The sequence below is a fragment of the Patagioenas fasciata genome, chromosome 19, assembly GCF_037038585.1.
Source record: "Patagioenas fasciata isolate bPatFas1 chromosome 19, bPatFas1.hap1, whole genome shotgun sequence".
Taxonomy (NCBI): Eukaryota; Metazoa; Chordata; class Aves; order Columbiformes; family Columbidae; genus Patagioenas; species Patagioenas fasciata.
In genome coordinates, this window is record NC_092538.1 from 4,972,678 (window position 1) to 4,989,048 (window position 16,371).

The following is a 16,371-nucleotide window of genomic DNA, read 5'->3' on the forward strand; positions in this document are numbered from 1 at the left end:
GCCGAGCGGGGAAGCGGGCGGGGCGGCAACCACGTGACCGGCGCGGGCGCGGGCGCGGGCGCGGGGCCGGGCGGCCGCTGGGGGCCAGCACCGCCATCCGCCCCGCGCCGGCTGCGGGGCTCGGCGGGGCTGCGGGGCTCCCTGCGCCAGGCCGGGGCACCGGCCGCTGCCGCTTCCTCCCCCGGGTGGCGGGGAGAGGCGAGGGGAGGCAGCGTCGGGAGCGGAAAGCACACACACCGGTGCCGTCCCCGCTGGAGCGTATTCCGAGCCTCAGCACCACCTCTGTATTTTTTATGATTATTGTTGTTGTTGTCGGTTTTTTCTTTTTTTGAGGGGGGGAGCAGCCTCCTCTCCGCTCGGATCTATTGTCACCACCACCAGCACCCCCCTCTCGCCACGATTAATCCGATGAATTTGCCATGATTGATCCGTATTAATAGCTGGGGTGGGTGGGCGTGTTTTGGGGCTTTTTTTTTTTTCTCCTTCCCCTTTTTTTCTTTCTTTTCTTTTTTTTTTTTTTTTTTCTTTCTTTTATTGTTTGGTTTTGTTTTTGGAGGGGCCGGGCTGGGATCCGATCTCCACTCCAGAGTCCATCCCTGGTCGGTGCCTGAGAAAATTGCATCTGGATGCATCGTTATTATTATTATTGTGTTTGATCCAGGGAGATAAAGGAGGAGGGGGAGAGGAGAGCGTGTTCGTGGGGAGGGGAAGGCTGCACCCTTCCCTGCACACACACACACGCAGAGAGAAAGAGAGCTCCATATATCTATATATATATAATTTTTTTATTTCTTTCCCCTGGAACTTCTTTTAGTTGGGGAGGAAAGGAAGAAAGAAAATAAATTTTGTGCAAGGAAATACTCTCAGCTCCCTCCTTCCAGCGGGTCTCTCTCCTTTATTTTTCCCCCCTTTTCTGCTTTTTTTCCTCTCTTTCGGAGATCCTCGCCCTCCCAGCCCCTTGATCAAAGCATTCCGCTATTCTGATTTATTGCCTGCTTGGTGAGGCTTTTTTTCCCCCCCTCTTTCTCTCTCTCTCGCCTTTTTTTTTTTTTTTTTTTTTTTTTTTTTTACAAAGGCGACCTGAGATCAGCCATTACTTTCCTTGGCTCGCTTATAGGAATCTCTTACATTTGGTGCTTGCTGCTGGTGGTGGTGGAACCGCACTCGGATTCTTTCATCCCCCCCCACCCCCTTGCTGTCCTCTCCTCCCTCCCTTTCTCCTTCCCTCTCTCCCTCCCTCCCTCCCCCGTTATTCCGCCGGGGGAGCCGGATTTGTGGCTGCGGTGGGGCGGGGGGGGACGAGAGCGAGAGCCGGCGAGAGACATGGATGGCCCGGCGCGATGCAACGGGCTTCGGAAGAAGCGACGATCGCGGTCCCAGCGCGACCGGGAGCGGCGAGCCAAAGGCGGGCGGCGCGGCTCTGCCGCCGGCGGGGCTGCCGGCCCCGGGGCCGCCGCGGCGCTCTCTTCCTCGGGCTCGGAGAAGGAAGACAATGGGCCCCCGCCGCCGTCCCGGCCGCGGCCCCCCCGGAGGAAGCGGCGGGAGTCCTCCTCGGCCGAAGAGGACATTATCGACGGTTTCGCGATGTCCAGCTTCGTCACTTTCGAGGCGCTGGAGGTAGGAGCGGCGGCGCTTTGTGTGCGCCTCATTGTGTGGGGGCAGCGGCGGGGGGAGTCCCCCGCAACGCCGAGCCGGACACCCCCTCCTCCGCCCCTCTCCCCCCCCCGGGCTGCCGCCGCCGGGGGTGCCAACGGGGGCGGTCCCGCCGCCCCTTCCCCGTCCCCGGGGTGCCCCGTTCCCCTCCCTTCTCCCCTCCTGCCGCCGACACCTGCAGCGCGGCGCGCCGCTCCCGGCGGGCGGCTCGGGGCTCCGGCGCGGCGGCGGGGACCGAGGCGACCCCCCCAGCCACCCGGGCAGGGCAGCGGGGACTTCTGCGCGCTCCCCCCGCGGGGCTCCCGGCGGCGTTTCCCCTCCCCTCCCCCGGATCAAACTTTTCTCGTGTCCCGGTGGGGCCACACACTCGTGTCCGCGGGGTGGGGAGGAGGTGAGGGGGGTTGTGTGTGTGTGCTTTTTCTCTTGGTCTCGCCGATCGTCGGTGCTATTGCTGGGGGGCGGGGGGGGCGCCCGTCCTGCTGCGCTCCCTGCCGGCTTGTCACGAGTGGGCGGCGCGACGTCCCACTCCATGGGGGGCACCAGTTGTTCCCCCTCTCTAAAACGCTGGAGGAAGGGGTGCAGGCAAGCCGAGGCTGGGCCGGGCAGAGGGTCCCCCCCCCGACAAGGGGCTTCCCGGGCAGCGCCTCCCTCCACCCAGCCCGGCTTCGGTGCCATGCACCCACCACACACCCACTCGTGAGCGTGGAACGGCTGTCAGCCGGGCCAGGGTGGTGGTGGAGATGTGGCTGTGCAAGGGGAGCTCTGGCCCGTTGGTTTGAAAGGCTTTGTTGTTTATAACTTCTGCTCGGGAGAAGTTTGTCGTGGCAAAAAGCAGATTTATTTGGGTTTACGTGCGCTGGAGTCACAACTGGAACGATTATGAACTGTCAAAATAAATGGGGAGATGAAGCTGATTGTTTAACAAAAAAATCTGTGTAGCTCTTAAGCTGTTTAAATATTTATCCAGGAATACTTAGTGGCATTTTTTGGCTCTTTTGGGGTTTTCTTTTTTTTTTTTTTTTTTTTTTTAAAATTTAATTTAATTTGGAACCAGATTTTGTCCTTGGTTACACCTGTATCCATCCAGAGTAACATCTCTGAGACAATTTACCCTGGTGTAATTGAAGGGAGGATTTGTTCACTCCAACAAGCTTCCACCTGGTTGGTGTTAGACTCTTAGAAGCAATAACGAGCAAATGTTGAGGTAACGAGGAGACTTGATTTTACCACCATTTCTCACCCAGTGAGCCAGTCCATGCGTGCCTTCCTGAAACCAGGAGAGGAGGAGTGTAAATACATGTTCGTCAGCAAGGGTGAGATTTGCATGCTTGTGTTTTGGACAAAATTCTGTTCTTCCTCAAACAAAGCCCCAGTTTGTGTTATTAGGGCTTTTATGAGAATACAGACTAGAGAATTTGGCCATAGTCATTTTTGGAGGGGAAGCGAAAGACAAGTTTTATGGTCAGAACTTGGTAGGCCATTTTAGAAAGTCTTTATTATGTTTCGTTTCTTATTTGTTTATTTTCCCCTTGAAATGAAAATAATTGCTGTGCTCTTTTCTGTTGGTGAAGCCAAGAATGGCTACTATTTGCATCCTGTTGTAATCCTATATCGCTAAAAAGGAGTGCAGAAACATTACCCAGTTCTGCCAGCTAATATCACGTTCAGATAAAACAATAGGTTGCACACTGAGACTTGACATACTTTTAATGTTCATGTGATAGGTGGCACATTTTGACCTAACGATTTCATGCTGCGTTCAGAAATAATGTCACAAAATCGTTGTTAGGTGCTTTCTCCTGCGGCTCGGTGTTTATGTTGAAAAAGTTGTTTGTGAGGATCAGAGGGAGATGAAGGTGTCTAAGGCACAAGCCCAACGTGGCAGGAATTACTGTGTGCATTGCATGTAGCAGCCTGAAGTTTTTATTGTGATTTTAGTGTTGGTGAGGAGGTTGCAAGTGGCTGGTGGGGTGAGATGTCTCAGCATTGGTGAGATGTTGAGGTGTTAACATACTTGAGTTGAGACAAGAAGCCTCGGGTGCAATGGAGAGGTGTCCTGGTGTTCATACATCTCATGCTATGGGTGTGCCCCCAGCTTCTTGGAGGCCTTAAAGGTTTCTCCTCAGATTCCAGAAGACTTTTGTGGCCAGCACGTGACAAGGCTGCCCCAGCCCAGGCTTTGTGCTTGAACTTCAGCCTTAGCACAGCTGGAAGTGTGCAGAGACAGAGGGTGTATTGTCTGCTTGATGTGAAAAACAGTGAGGACCAAAGTGCAGAACATACCCATGCCGCTGGAAGATCTAAACCTGCGGCCCAGGCTTCATTTTATCTGTCTTTTTCTAAATGCTTTGTGTTGGAGTGACTGAAAAAGCCCACCTTGTGCAAAATGTGAGGCCCAAAGTTGGCAAGGGGACACAGGTGCTGCACGAGAAGAGGGCAATCCCATGGTCGCTGTAGCTTCAGCCGGAACAGTCTGTGTCTGTTGTGGTTATGTTGATAAAAGTTCCCATCCCTTGAAGCAAAATTATCTTTTTAACCAGCTCCCACTCTCGGAGCTGCTTTTCTGTCCAGGTATCAGTAGCCTTCTCATGCTTCTTAAGTGTAAATTGTTTGGTGTATGAATAGAGGCCATCTGCTTCTAGTTATCTGTCTCTGGATTTATAGCAGCCCATGCCTTGATCTCTCTAATGTTCGCGTGGGGAATAGAGGGGAAGAGGGAGTTGAGCAAACACAGTAGGTTCTCATTGCTAATTTTTTTGTTTCCTTGGAGCAGCAGTTGAGCAAATCCAGTGTTACCGCAGGTGTGGTCGGGCTGATCCTCGCCGGGTCTCGCTAGACTCTGGTGTAGCAATGTGTTCTGTGGGCCTGTGTCCTACACCAGGGAACATCTTGGAACTTTGAACTTCAGAAACCAGCACTTATGCTGTAGTTAAGCAGCTAAGATGTGGTCTTACAAGCCAATCTGATTTACCAGGTCCTCCCATGAGTAGCCGTGCCGGGACTAACAGCAGCAAGCTCTGGGGTTTACTCCAGAGCAGTTACTCGCACATCCCTTCCCTGACCTCCCCAAATCTTTCAGCCTGTAAAAAGAGAAAAGCACAGACGCTCGGTGTCGGCGTTGGTGTGATTAGTGTCTTCTCAAGCTGTTGGCTTTCCCCAGCTTGATGTAGCCTGTGCTGCACCACTGGTGTGTTTGTCACCAACAATAATAGGGTGAGCTTCTCCCAATCCAGGTGGGTACGTTAGACACAAGCTTGATGGGGAAAAGGCATTTTTCAATATGTGATAAATCAGTTCCTTGGAGTGACTTTCTCCATGATGTGCTCTGGAAGTGCAGGCGAGGAGGTTTGGAGGTGAAATTGTGCTGAGATGTTGTTTGTCTCCCTCCTACCCCCTCGTGTGAAGGACTTTGGGCAGGAGACCGGCGTGACATGGCTGTTGATGTGCTGTGGTGAAGATGGTTTTCTGTGATGAGAAATGAAATCTGACCTGAATGTTAAGCTAGCTTAAAGCTTGGGAAGTACTTTGTGTTTCCTGAGTCAGCTCAGACCATCCCTATGGAGTAAGCAGTTGGCTTCAGGTTTTCTGAACGCTGAGGAAGGTAATGAGTTTTTTCTGTGGATGTTTGTTTAGCTTCAACTTGGGCAATTCGTCTGACAAGCCTGAAATGGGACACAGATATTTATAAAGCACAGACAGAAGTGGTGTGGGGCGGGACTTGCATTTAAATGGGGATTCTTGTTTCATAAAACTGGCACAATTTCTCACCGTGTGTTTGCTGAGCTAATTTCTGTTCAGCATGCAGGCATTAGTCTGCTTTGAGACCACGCTAAATTATCGTCAGGTAAAGCACGGTATAACTAATTACAAATGAGAAATGCTGACAAATATTTGTCAAGGAGCCATTTAATGAGCTTCAAATTCTGTGTCAGATGATTCCATCCACCAAGTGTAAATAATTTTTAAGCAATTGTTCCGCTGAGTTTGTGTGATTTAGGCAGATGTTAGGCAGTTCTACCTGTTGGACAGATAAAATGAGAGTAGATGGAATAAAGCTTAACAGCTGATGTAAGCTTTCAAATAGAGACACAACTGTTACACAAACAAAATGTGAAAGTACCAGGAAGGTTTAGAAGAGACCGTGGTCTCAGTTGTGTGTCTGTGTGCATGGACAGTGTAGCTCTGTGTGTGCATCTGAATGCAGCAATTTGCTTTAATAACAGTTGTGTGATAGCCATTGCTAGGCACGGCCCACGGAAAATAGAATTAGCTTGGCTGTGTGACAGCAGCAGCTTTGAGCTGGACACCAGAAGGACTGGTTGCAGGTGGTTTTCCTCCCCAAATCATTCTCTCCTCTACCAGCCTTTTAGCTGCCCTGATTAGCCTGTTTACTTAAATGCTCTGAGATTTCAAGCAAGTTTGTTCTGCCTTGTCTCTATCCCTTCATATTTCAAAGGGAATTTGATCTTCTTGCCTTACCGCAGCATCATCATAACATCAGGTGTTTGTTCAGTGCTGTCAGCAAATCTTGGTAGCCCTTCGTCTGTTTATTGACTGCTTAGATGCTTAGGTGTTTGTCCTAGTCTCTGTTTGCACATGCAAGTCTGCAGATTTAGACCAGCAGAGAAAAGAGAGCAGTGACTAAATGAAGATATCCGCAGATGGTGAGTGGTGGTAGGTTTTGTGTGACACCGGGATATCATACGAAGTGATGCGCTTATTATTTTCCCTGTGTATTTAGAGGAAACAGTAAATTGACCTGAGATCAAATTTCGAGATAACCTTGACAGAGCGACTGAATCTCTTGATGAAAACCCTCGGTGACCAGAACTGGAAAAAAGAGCAACCCAAACTGAAAGTGGGACTGCAAACAGCAGGATGCGTATTGCACAAAAGGAACCTCTTGGGTAATTTTTGAAACCTATGTTACTATCATTTGGGCACCTGAATACTTTAGAAATACTTCAAAATTACTTTTAAAAGCCTGATACCTTTCTGGGAGATGAGGCACCTGCAACTCCCACTGACTTCAGTAGCGGTTGAAAAGCTGACACTGTCCCTTTGGGCAGATAATGACCAAGAATCGTGGTTGTTGCAGAAATATTCTTTTAAACTCCTGAAGGTAACAGTGTAATGAAGATAGGGATTTTTGCCGTTCCCATAGGTGGTAGTAGGAGGCACAATGGCCTTGAGTTGAAGAAGGAAGAGTTTAAACTATAAAGACAAGTTCTTTAGATAGATGTGATTCAAGTAGTCTCCACTGGCCCCGCTCTTTAAGATTAACATTAACGGGCATTATGCCACATATCAATAGGATAAAAGACACCCTTATCCTTTCTTATCTTGGCATTTCTTTTTCCTGCTATTTGGGTGAGAAAGTAAGCCCTTTTTTCATTAAATATCTGGGGCCTCTGCTGGGATGAGGGAGTGTAAAGAAACAGATTTATAAAATAAGGGTAAAGGATCAGGAACTTGGAAGGAAAATGATCACTAGGGAAAGGCAAAAAAAAAAAATAAACCACAGCAGAAAGACATCAAGGGGCTGAGTAATTGAAAGATTGAGTTACAACAGTGAGATCAATAGAGAAATATCAGGGACTGGATGGGAACACTGAGAACTAGGGGGGATGTTGTTACTGAAAGTGGAAGTTTCAGGTAAGATCCATTGCTGTGGATGTAAATGCTCCTTGGTGAGAGTCCTGCCGACAGTACCGAGGGGGAACATTTGACAAAATCTGTCCCCACTTAAAAAGTCATTAAACCTGGTAACTCTTCAGCAGGGAGAAATGCAGAACGATTCTTCACTCAGTAAGATGACCCCTGTTTCCCCATGTCTCTGCTACTATTTTTATTTTTTTTAAGGACTGTTTCTATCAGTTTGACTGGAAGACCCTGCCACATTACACCGGGGGTCTGACCTGCAGCCTCGTAATTATCTGCAGCTAAATTAGAAGTTTAATCTTTGTTCTGAGCAACAATAAGTTGAGTCAGATAGGTTTTAAAAATAACCCAAGCTCAAGTTTAGTGAAGTCTCAGATGCAATTAATAAAAGGGTAATGGAGTTAGGAAGTTGTGGGCTGAAATGTGGAAATGTTTAACTCTCAGTTTTCCTTTACTTGAGCTGCAGTGCTTTGCTGAGGCGATGTCGCCTTGGTTCTGCCAGAGGAAGTCGCTTCCAAGGTTTCTCTGTGTTCTTGTACATCATCCTTACTATTTATCAGTTCAGTATCTGTGTTTTTGTTGGGGTTTGGCTTGTATGCACCACAAATTACCAGCTGTGTGCATTTTTTTGTATAGTCAGTTTGTTGTCGTTTTGACTCGATGCCAAGCCATGGTGAAGACCATTTGAGAACACTGTAGTCCCCTAAACTCCTTTGTTGTAAAATGGGTATGAAAATCCACTTTGTGAGTAACGAGAAATGGCTAATGCAGGTAGGGATTTGTTTTGCTGCAACAGCAGAATGTGCAATGGCAATTCGTCAGACTGCTCTGCTGCACTATTTGCCTTTAAATAGTGTGTTACCTTAATATCTTGAGATTTTTCTCCTTGTATCTTGGCAACACTACTGCTGAAGTTCACACACTCAGGCAGTGGCAGGAGGCTTTAACCAAAAGGGTAAATCTTTAGTCTGGTAAATACTATAGGAAGGAGTTTTGGTTCTTTCCTCCTCTCTTCAGGAACAGTGGAACAAGAAGTCAGCAAAAGAAGTGGGTTATTCCTTTACATTGCATGTATTTTTCTGTTTGTGCATTTTTGCCTATCAGGTTTAATTTGATGCGGTTGCATGATGCGTGCTGCTTGTGGATTTAACTGGTATTTGGTGCGCATCTTGGTCCTACTGGTTTTAAAATCTCCCGAGACGAAGACGCAGGACATGTGCAGAGATGTATTGACATATGACGCACCCAAGTTCCTGGCTGTCTGAACTTCAGGTTGTGTAATGCTGGCTGGTGCACATATTAGTGATATGATTAATATCCCAAGTCCAAATGGGAACAGTTATTCCACAGCCAGGCAGGAGATCAGTTTGGTGTTCTCTGCAGAAATGCTCGCCCATTAATCTGTCTCACTTACGTTTGCCAGCTTCCCAAGGTGGAACTTGCTACTCCTCTAGAACCAGTACTTTTATAAATTACCTCTTTTCTTACTTTTATTTGGTAGCAAAAGGGATTTACTGGTTTGGAAATAAAACCACCACCAACCCTCTTCCCCATCCACAAGCCCAAGCTTGTCGTTTGTTGGATGAGCTCATGAAAATGAGCAAACATCTTCAGCCTTTGAGACGCGCCCTGTGCTGGTCATCCTTTGAATTAAACCATCTCAGGCGGGTTTGTGCACACCTCGGTTGGAGAGGCCCATAGAGATAGGCACCAGGGGTTCTAGGTTAGCTTCTGGGTGGATGAAGTACTCCTCGTGTTGCAGAGTAATTGTAACGGGGGTTGTATCAGACTTTAAAACATGGTTTTGATTCCTGTGTCATCAAAAAGTGGTCAGATCCAGAACGATATTCATGAAAGTCAGTGAGAAGCCTTGTTCTGTAATAGGCTGGCTATGACAGGGACAGTTTTGTAGAATATCTAACAGTGATAATATCTGGTGCGGAGGCCCCCTGACCTGTCTGAGTTCTGCAAGCCACTGTCTCCTGTTTCCCTGCCTTTGGGTACCAGTTACAGTGGCGCAGGTGATCTACCCTTGGGGTGGCCCAGCTTGCACATTGCTCCGGAGTGTCCTACAGGTGCTGTTAACTCACCCTCCTGCTCTAGTAAAGGCATTTTCATTTCCTTGCCCATGCAATGGAACCAGTGAGACAAAAGTGTTTGCCACCACCTTCTCCTGGGCCACACACAGGTGGCTCTCAGGTGTGGAGTGCAATGTCCCTGGGTACCAAACGCATGTGGTGTAACCTCTCCCTCTTGGCAAGGTTTGACAGCCCATGTTTTGCTGTTTCCACACCATTTCCTGTTGCTGAGACTTAGATAAGTTACAAACATGGTGATAATTGCTCAAGGCATTGATTTTTATTTATTTTCACTCTGGAAGTCTTAAGTGACCCGAGACCTTTCGGTCTGAGAATCTGCTTCAGAGTTTTGGAGACCTCTTCTTACATGGGTGTTGGGGATGGAGGAGAGGCAGGCAGGCAAACGACCCGGCTTGTTGATGTGAAATGGAGGTGTCCAAGCAGGGGCTGTAGGGTCTGTTGTTCACCTGGCTCCTGGCTGCTCTTGTCACCTTTGCCTTGGCTTTTGCACCGCCACAAGTGTCCTTCAAGGGTCCTCCAGAACCTGGCATCTGGCCTGAAGGCCCCAGGGAGGGAGCTGGGAGGTGCTGCTGTTGCAGGAGCTGGGTACCACGCGCTCTCCAGCACAGCTGGCCAGATGTGTTGAATGGCCGGGTGCGATGTGACATCCATTGAGTGGGCACTGATAGAGGGCTGGAGGCAGCGAAAGTCGCTTTGACCTCCGAGGAGTCTGTGTGGTGAGAAGGCGAGCGAAGAAGTGCTGCTGTTGGGAACGATTTATGTCCTAAGTCCGTTAGTGTTGTGGGTTTTAATGCACATCAAGGGCACTTTGACCTTTCAATGCAGTCTTCTGGTGTAAGATTGTCTTTTCCCCCTTCTCTTTTTTTCCCTTAAAGAAAATTCAAAATAAATACTTCAAATCAAAACAGTCTGTTTTGAGGGGACCAAATTGCCTCTCTTTATTTTTTGTGATTTGGATATTACTGAATGATTAAAAGTCCCAGTAATTTTTACTGGCTGGCTATTGTGCTTGTAGGCAGTGTGTCTTCCAGCATTAGTCATTTTAACTATGGAAAAAAATAATAAAAATGCAATTAATGTGGCTCAACAGCTGAGTCTGCTGGACTTTAAAATTAAAAAAAAAAAAAAAAGGCAAAAAGTAAATTTTAATGAGTTCTGGGATCAGAAAGATACATCTGGTGGATGGATCTGCCAAGTTTTCAACCTCAGAATGTGTGTTGAAAAACTCAGTGAATTATGTAGCTACAAAAGTGGATCTTTGCATGTTTATAAGACCTCAGTGCAATCTCCTTATATTTGCCTAATGACAAACAGACATTCTCACAGAGGCGCAGCCCAGAAGGACACACATGTGCTGAAACGGCTCTGTAAGCTGATAGTGTTTGTATCAAAATGCTGCTACTAGTGAAGGAATTTTAGAGGATCCATTAAATATAGGGGGAAAAAATTCTTGGTATTGGATGAAAGAAAAGAGAAGGAAAGGAAAGGGCAGGGGGGAGAAGGAGAGAGGAGAGGGAGCAGTGAAACTTCAAATCTATGTGATGTGTGGGCTAAGATATTGTGCCTCCGCTGCTGAACCAGTAAATTCATAACAACTGTTTGTCATGTGTATGTATTTATCGCCATTCACATAATGAAGAAGTTTCATGAGGATGTAATAACATATCAAGATGGATGTAATTAAAACAGAAGCAAATTGACACCTCTAGATTAAAGACAAACTCTAAACTAATACACCTGTACGCTGCCACTTCTGTATTAGTTGTCTGGGGCAGTCTGCCAGATATGCAAATAAAAAGACATTGGCAAATTTCCTTGGATGTGTGGTTATGAAAACCCCAACTATTTAATCTTTTACCTAGCCCTCTTCAGCTTTGTAGCAACAAGAGAATTTATTAATTTCATGTCACTGATGCTTTGTGATGAGATGAGAAGGGGCCAAGTGATACAGAGGGGAGGGGAAAGCAGTGAGAAGAAATACAGAGCAGGCAACTGTTGGAGAATAATCTTCTTTACGGTGGGACTTTTCCCTTAGAAAAGAGGTGTCAGATGGACATCTGTCCTAACTCTTGAAGCTCTAGAGGACTAAAGAGTCCTTGACATTGACTTTCTGTAGCGTTTAAGCTCGTTTAAATGCTTTTAAAACTGCGCTGTAGCAATGGATTTTGGTTCTGTCACGGTGCAGGTGATTGCGGTTGCCAGTAAGGAAACTTCTCCTAAAATTTATATCTTTCATATATAGTGGCACAATTGTAATTTGATGTAAATCATTACTGAGTCTGTGAAATGGCTATAAAGTATCTTAGCAATTTTATGTAATAGTATTTTTCAACGTTTCAATTTGCAGAAGCCTGACATTTTTCCAGTGGAGTTGTGGACATTTGAGCCTGCGGTCACTGGGTTTGCTCTCTGAATTAATGCTCTTGGGGTTCTAAGAAACAGTCTGCAAACTACTGATGTAAAATAGGCTGTTGATACCGAGCACGAAGGGAGTTATTTGCCATGTTAGTGCCAGGCTTGTGAATGGAAGCACCAGCCTTGCTTTCGAGTAACTCGCACCCTAGATAACCTGGATTCCTTTAAAAGCCCCAGGGATGGAAATAGGTCCTCACGTGGCTTGTGTATAACCCCCATGGCTGGTGATTAGAGTGTCCTGTTAAATAGCTGATGCCAGTACCTCATGAGTGTGAAAAATCTTATCTTTTGTGGATTTGGTGGCATTTGTCCCATAGACCTGCATCACTGGGCTGCTTCCCGTCCCCTCAGAGAGTCGTGGACACTGGCGCTAGTAACATTAATTTATAAGTAGATTGATATGACTGCAGGTCTAGAGAGCTCATGAAGCCCCTAATTCTTGAATTCAGCTTTAAAAGCTTTTTGCCCCAGCTGGGGGGCAGCAGGATCTACGTGGGGGGCTGCAAAATGTAGCTGTTTTCAGGGAGCTGTCTGCGTAAAAGCCCCCAACAGGCATGTTCTGTTATACTTTTTCTGAATTAAAAAGTCTCCAGTTTTAATTCAGCTGGACATTAAGGATCAATCACACGAGGTGCCTGGCTTCAAAGTGATTTCAAATGGTAGGATTTTTTGTCTCCAGTACTTCAACAACTTTTCATCCACCTTTAATCTTTCGTGAGGGGAAGCTTCAAAAGATAATTAGTAAAACATGCTTTTATCTGCATTTATCTCAAAACATGATTAATTTTTTAACTGCAATTACAGCAATCATTTCAAGTTTCCTCTATATTAATGAGTAAGGGTTTTTTTTTTTTGAGAGAGCGAGCCTAAGGATGGCTATATTGGCCAAGTTGAAAGGTACATTTATGAGTGTGCTTTTTGTTTTCATTGCTAGGGATTGAATTTCCGGTTCCAGGAAGCAATATTTCACGTGGATTAAAGTCTTTGAAATGCTCTTGCCCAGCTTCACTGGATCATTTTGAGGAGCTGACAGTGATAAGAAGTGGATCATGCAGGACCTGGCTACTGAAAACCCAGTTCCACGTTCCCTTTGTGTCGGTGCTTTTTTGCTCTGCGCTGTGCGTGTGACTGGCAGGAATATCCTCGCTATGCTGCTCTTGGCGTTGAAATGTAAGATATACGATGCAGCCCGTTTGTTGGTAATGAATTGGCAATGAACTTGTAAATTTTCACCTTTACCATTTCTGTCTTTGTTATAGGCAGCTTAAGGCGTTTTTTATTACTATTTCACTTCAGGGAGAAAGATGTTCGTGTCTGTTCCTGTCTTTATTGCTGGTACTAATGAATGTAGGATGGTCCAACTGGTGTCGGGCAGCCTGGATCCCACCTGTAGGTCGAGTGCGTGGCCCTTCAGGATTCTGAGAGGTCTAATGACCCTTTTTTTTCTTTTTCTTTTTCTTTTCTTTTTGGTTCCTTTCAGTGAGACCCTAGTCCTGGATAATCAGAGGTGATTTGGCGTAAGCCTGCGTGGCCTTGGTTCCTGTCTGAGTTTAGTTTCTAAATGGGGATTGCGGTTCCCCAGCCCTGCAGTCTATGGGGAGGTGGATGGGACAACAGCTGCAACAGTGGATTGGGCAGCTACACAGAAAAGCATGCGAGTGTGTAGTCAGATTTCTGATAAAGCCAGGTCTCTAAGTCCCTTGAATGGGGAGCTTTGCTGTGAATAGCCTCGCAAGGTCTGTTGTGGCTGCTCTCTTTGTTTGGTACTCTGACAAAAAATTGCTCTGATATCCTTGTTGGCATATTTTTACATCTGTTATCCATATTTTGGATTTGTTCTGGCTGCGGTCTTATTTTGTTTTGCAAAACCTACCTGGAATTGGGACAGAGATATATGTTTGCTAAGGCAGATTTGGAAATTGCATTGTTGAAATACAGCCCATATGGGCCATTGTAAAATGGTTACTGCAGCATATAATTGCCTTCACAATGGTGTGCTTTGTCATTTTACTTCCATCTTCAAAGAGCCTCTCCTGTAGTCTGCTGACAGCAATGGTGGTATTAGAAAACATATGGATTTGTAAAGGCATTAAACTGTCTTTAGTTCAAGGATTAGATTACAATGTTAGAGTATGGGTCACCACATTTTCGTGTGGATAGGCTGCACTTGACTGTGTCAGTTTATGTTGTAGGTTAGGGAAGGGGTTTTTTATTGACGATATCTGACATAATATCCTTTTGAATACACAGGGAAGGAGGCGTCTCGCATGCTGTCGCACGCGGTGTGAGCTGCACCTCTTCCCAGGCCCCGGTCCCACCGCTGGCCGGGCTTGCTCAGCCCTTGCCGGCCACACTGACAGGACTTCCAAGAAGTCCTGGAGGGAAGTGCCAATTATAACATGGAAAAATACACACCGAATGGAAAAAACCCCATGAAATTGGCTTTGAAATGTTAAGGTTTTTTTTTTAGTCTGCTGGGCTGCTACTCTGAATATTTTGGGTGTTTGTTTTATGTTCACATACAAAGGATTCGTTTACACTGTGCAGTTCCACGTATTTCAGACTGGTGGGATGCGCAGGTTGTAGGATGTGGCACGGAGCTGCTCTGCAGACTGGAGTGATGCTCGTGCTCTCTACACCATCAAAGTTGGTGAGTGAGAGGGATAACACACGTAAAGATCCTTCTTTTTGTCTGTCATTTTGCAGCCTGCTCAGTTCAGCCCTCTGCCCAGCTGGGACACTGAAGCGGGCCGAGGGATCTTGCGTGGCCCATGGCCGCCTCCACCTTCCGCCACGTGCTCTTGCTGGTGTGTTTGGGTTTCTGCCGATCTCTCCCAAAACAACTCTTCTTGATATCTCTCGTCCTTCAAACACGCTCTTTAATTAAGGTGGTGAGCTGGTCCTTGGGAGACACGGGTTTGTTTCTGTGTAAGCACACTGATTTTTCGCAACCTTGAAATATCGCTCCCCTCCCAGTTTGGCACGGCTGTGTGAGCACCTGCGTTGTAGTTGTGCTGAATAAGGACAGATTTGGGCTTGGATCCATGTGTATGCTCAGGGGAGGTGCTCATATATTGGGGTTTCTTGACTGAGAAAAACCAGGCCTATGGGGACAATGCTGAAGTCTGAGCTACTGTTCAGTGTGAAGTTAAATACATGCTTAAGTGTCACCTTGAGCTAGAGTGTTAGCTTTGCTGTAGCTGAGTTCTCCTGTCCTCAAAATGGGCTTAATAGTACTTGGCCTCTTTAGAGATTGCCTGGCTACTTAATTAGCACCTACAGGATGCTCGGACAGTAAGTGGTTAACATCAACTATCTACATAATTTAACTGTAGGACATCAAAACACCAGTGCTTATATACATTTAGCAGGGACCTGGCTAGAACACATGTTTAAATAACTGAAGGCACTTGTATTATTGTCAAGCACCTTTTAAAACAAAACTCAAAATTGTTGCCAGCAATGACTTTGTTAAAGAAATTTCATGTAAAGGGTAACCCACTGAAATTCTGATTAGTGCTTTATCTTCTTTTATACCGTTACAGTCATTAATGATGTAAAATTTAGTGTTGCTTAGTTATGGCTTGCTTCAGTTTTAAATCACTTAGAATGTTATCTGTCCCAGCTGTGGTGGATATCAAGGCTAGCTTATGGTAATATCTTTCCTAAATCCCTTGTACAATAGGGAAGAAACTCTTTACCTATGAGAAATGTTAAAGGATGTATTACTAACCCTGGTGTTTGTGACGGAGATAAACAAATTAGGTCTGCAGGTGTAGTATGTCATAAAACTGGTGTATTCCTGTTACTGACTGTCCTATAAAACATAAATAAATGCAGGTTTTTTTAATCCTTGTGTAGCAAATTTAAGAACAAAGCAGCTTTGTGATAGGGTTTGTGCAAAATGAATGCAAAATTCATGTATATGGACTGTTTTTGCAGCAAACAGTGCAAAAATGAGAAAGATAGAAACTTAGTCCAGTGAGAAGCTTCCATTAATATCCCTGAGTTTTGCAGTAGGCCCTTGTCAGGGCTTTATTTAAGGACAGTATTTATGCAGATGTTTAAATCAGTCCCTCTTTAAAACAGTGCTTGAAAATGTTGTTAAAAATCACAGCACAGTGCACTTAGAATGAGTATATGCATAAGTGCAGTCAGGAGCAGGATGTTATTAAGTATATACATAAATATATCCTTAACGCGAGGCTTCGTAATAGTGCCTTTTTAAAAATTAGTTTATTTTGAGGGAAAGCTTGGGAGAAACTGTGCAGCTTTGCTTGCAGTACCTCCTGTTAATGACAAGTCATCAAGATTTCCTTGGCAAGTAGCATTACTCTGGGTAATTACTTTGGGAAGCTACCGGGGGGTGCTTCCTCGTCCCCCCCCTGCGGACACCTTCCCATCCAGCCACATATTGTTGCTTTCTCCAGTACCAGCTGAACAGGTGGCAGGATTCAAATCACCACTCTCTGAATGGAGTTCACTCTCCACAATAGCTCACCAGAGGCCTGTTTTGTTACAGAACATTGATTAAATAAATATT

At 46.0% G+C, this 16,371-nt stretch overlaps 1 protein-coding gene across 5 annotated transcripts in view; it reads left to right on the top strand.

The window, feature by feature from the left end:
* The first annotated feature begins 566 nt into the window (after positions 1-566).
* Positions 567-16,371, top strand: part of AUTS2 (activator of transcription and developmental regulator AUTS2) — a 713,568-nt gene continuing 697,763 nt past the window's right edge. For 2 of the 5 annotated variants that reach the window (XM_065852902.2, XM_065852904.2), the window contains exon 1: positions 568-1,617. In XM_065852902.2, the coding sequence (XP_065708974.1) occupies positions 1,324-1,617 (294 nt within the window). In that variant the 5' untranslated portion in view covers positions 568-1,323. Of the gene's footprint in view, positions 1,618-16,371 lie in introns of all 5 variants that reach the window. The other 3 variants (XM_065852905.2, XM_065852906.2, XM_065852903.2) reach the window with 2 other exon arrangements.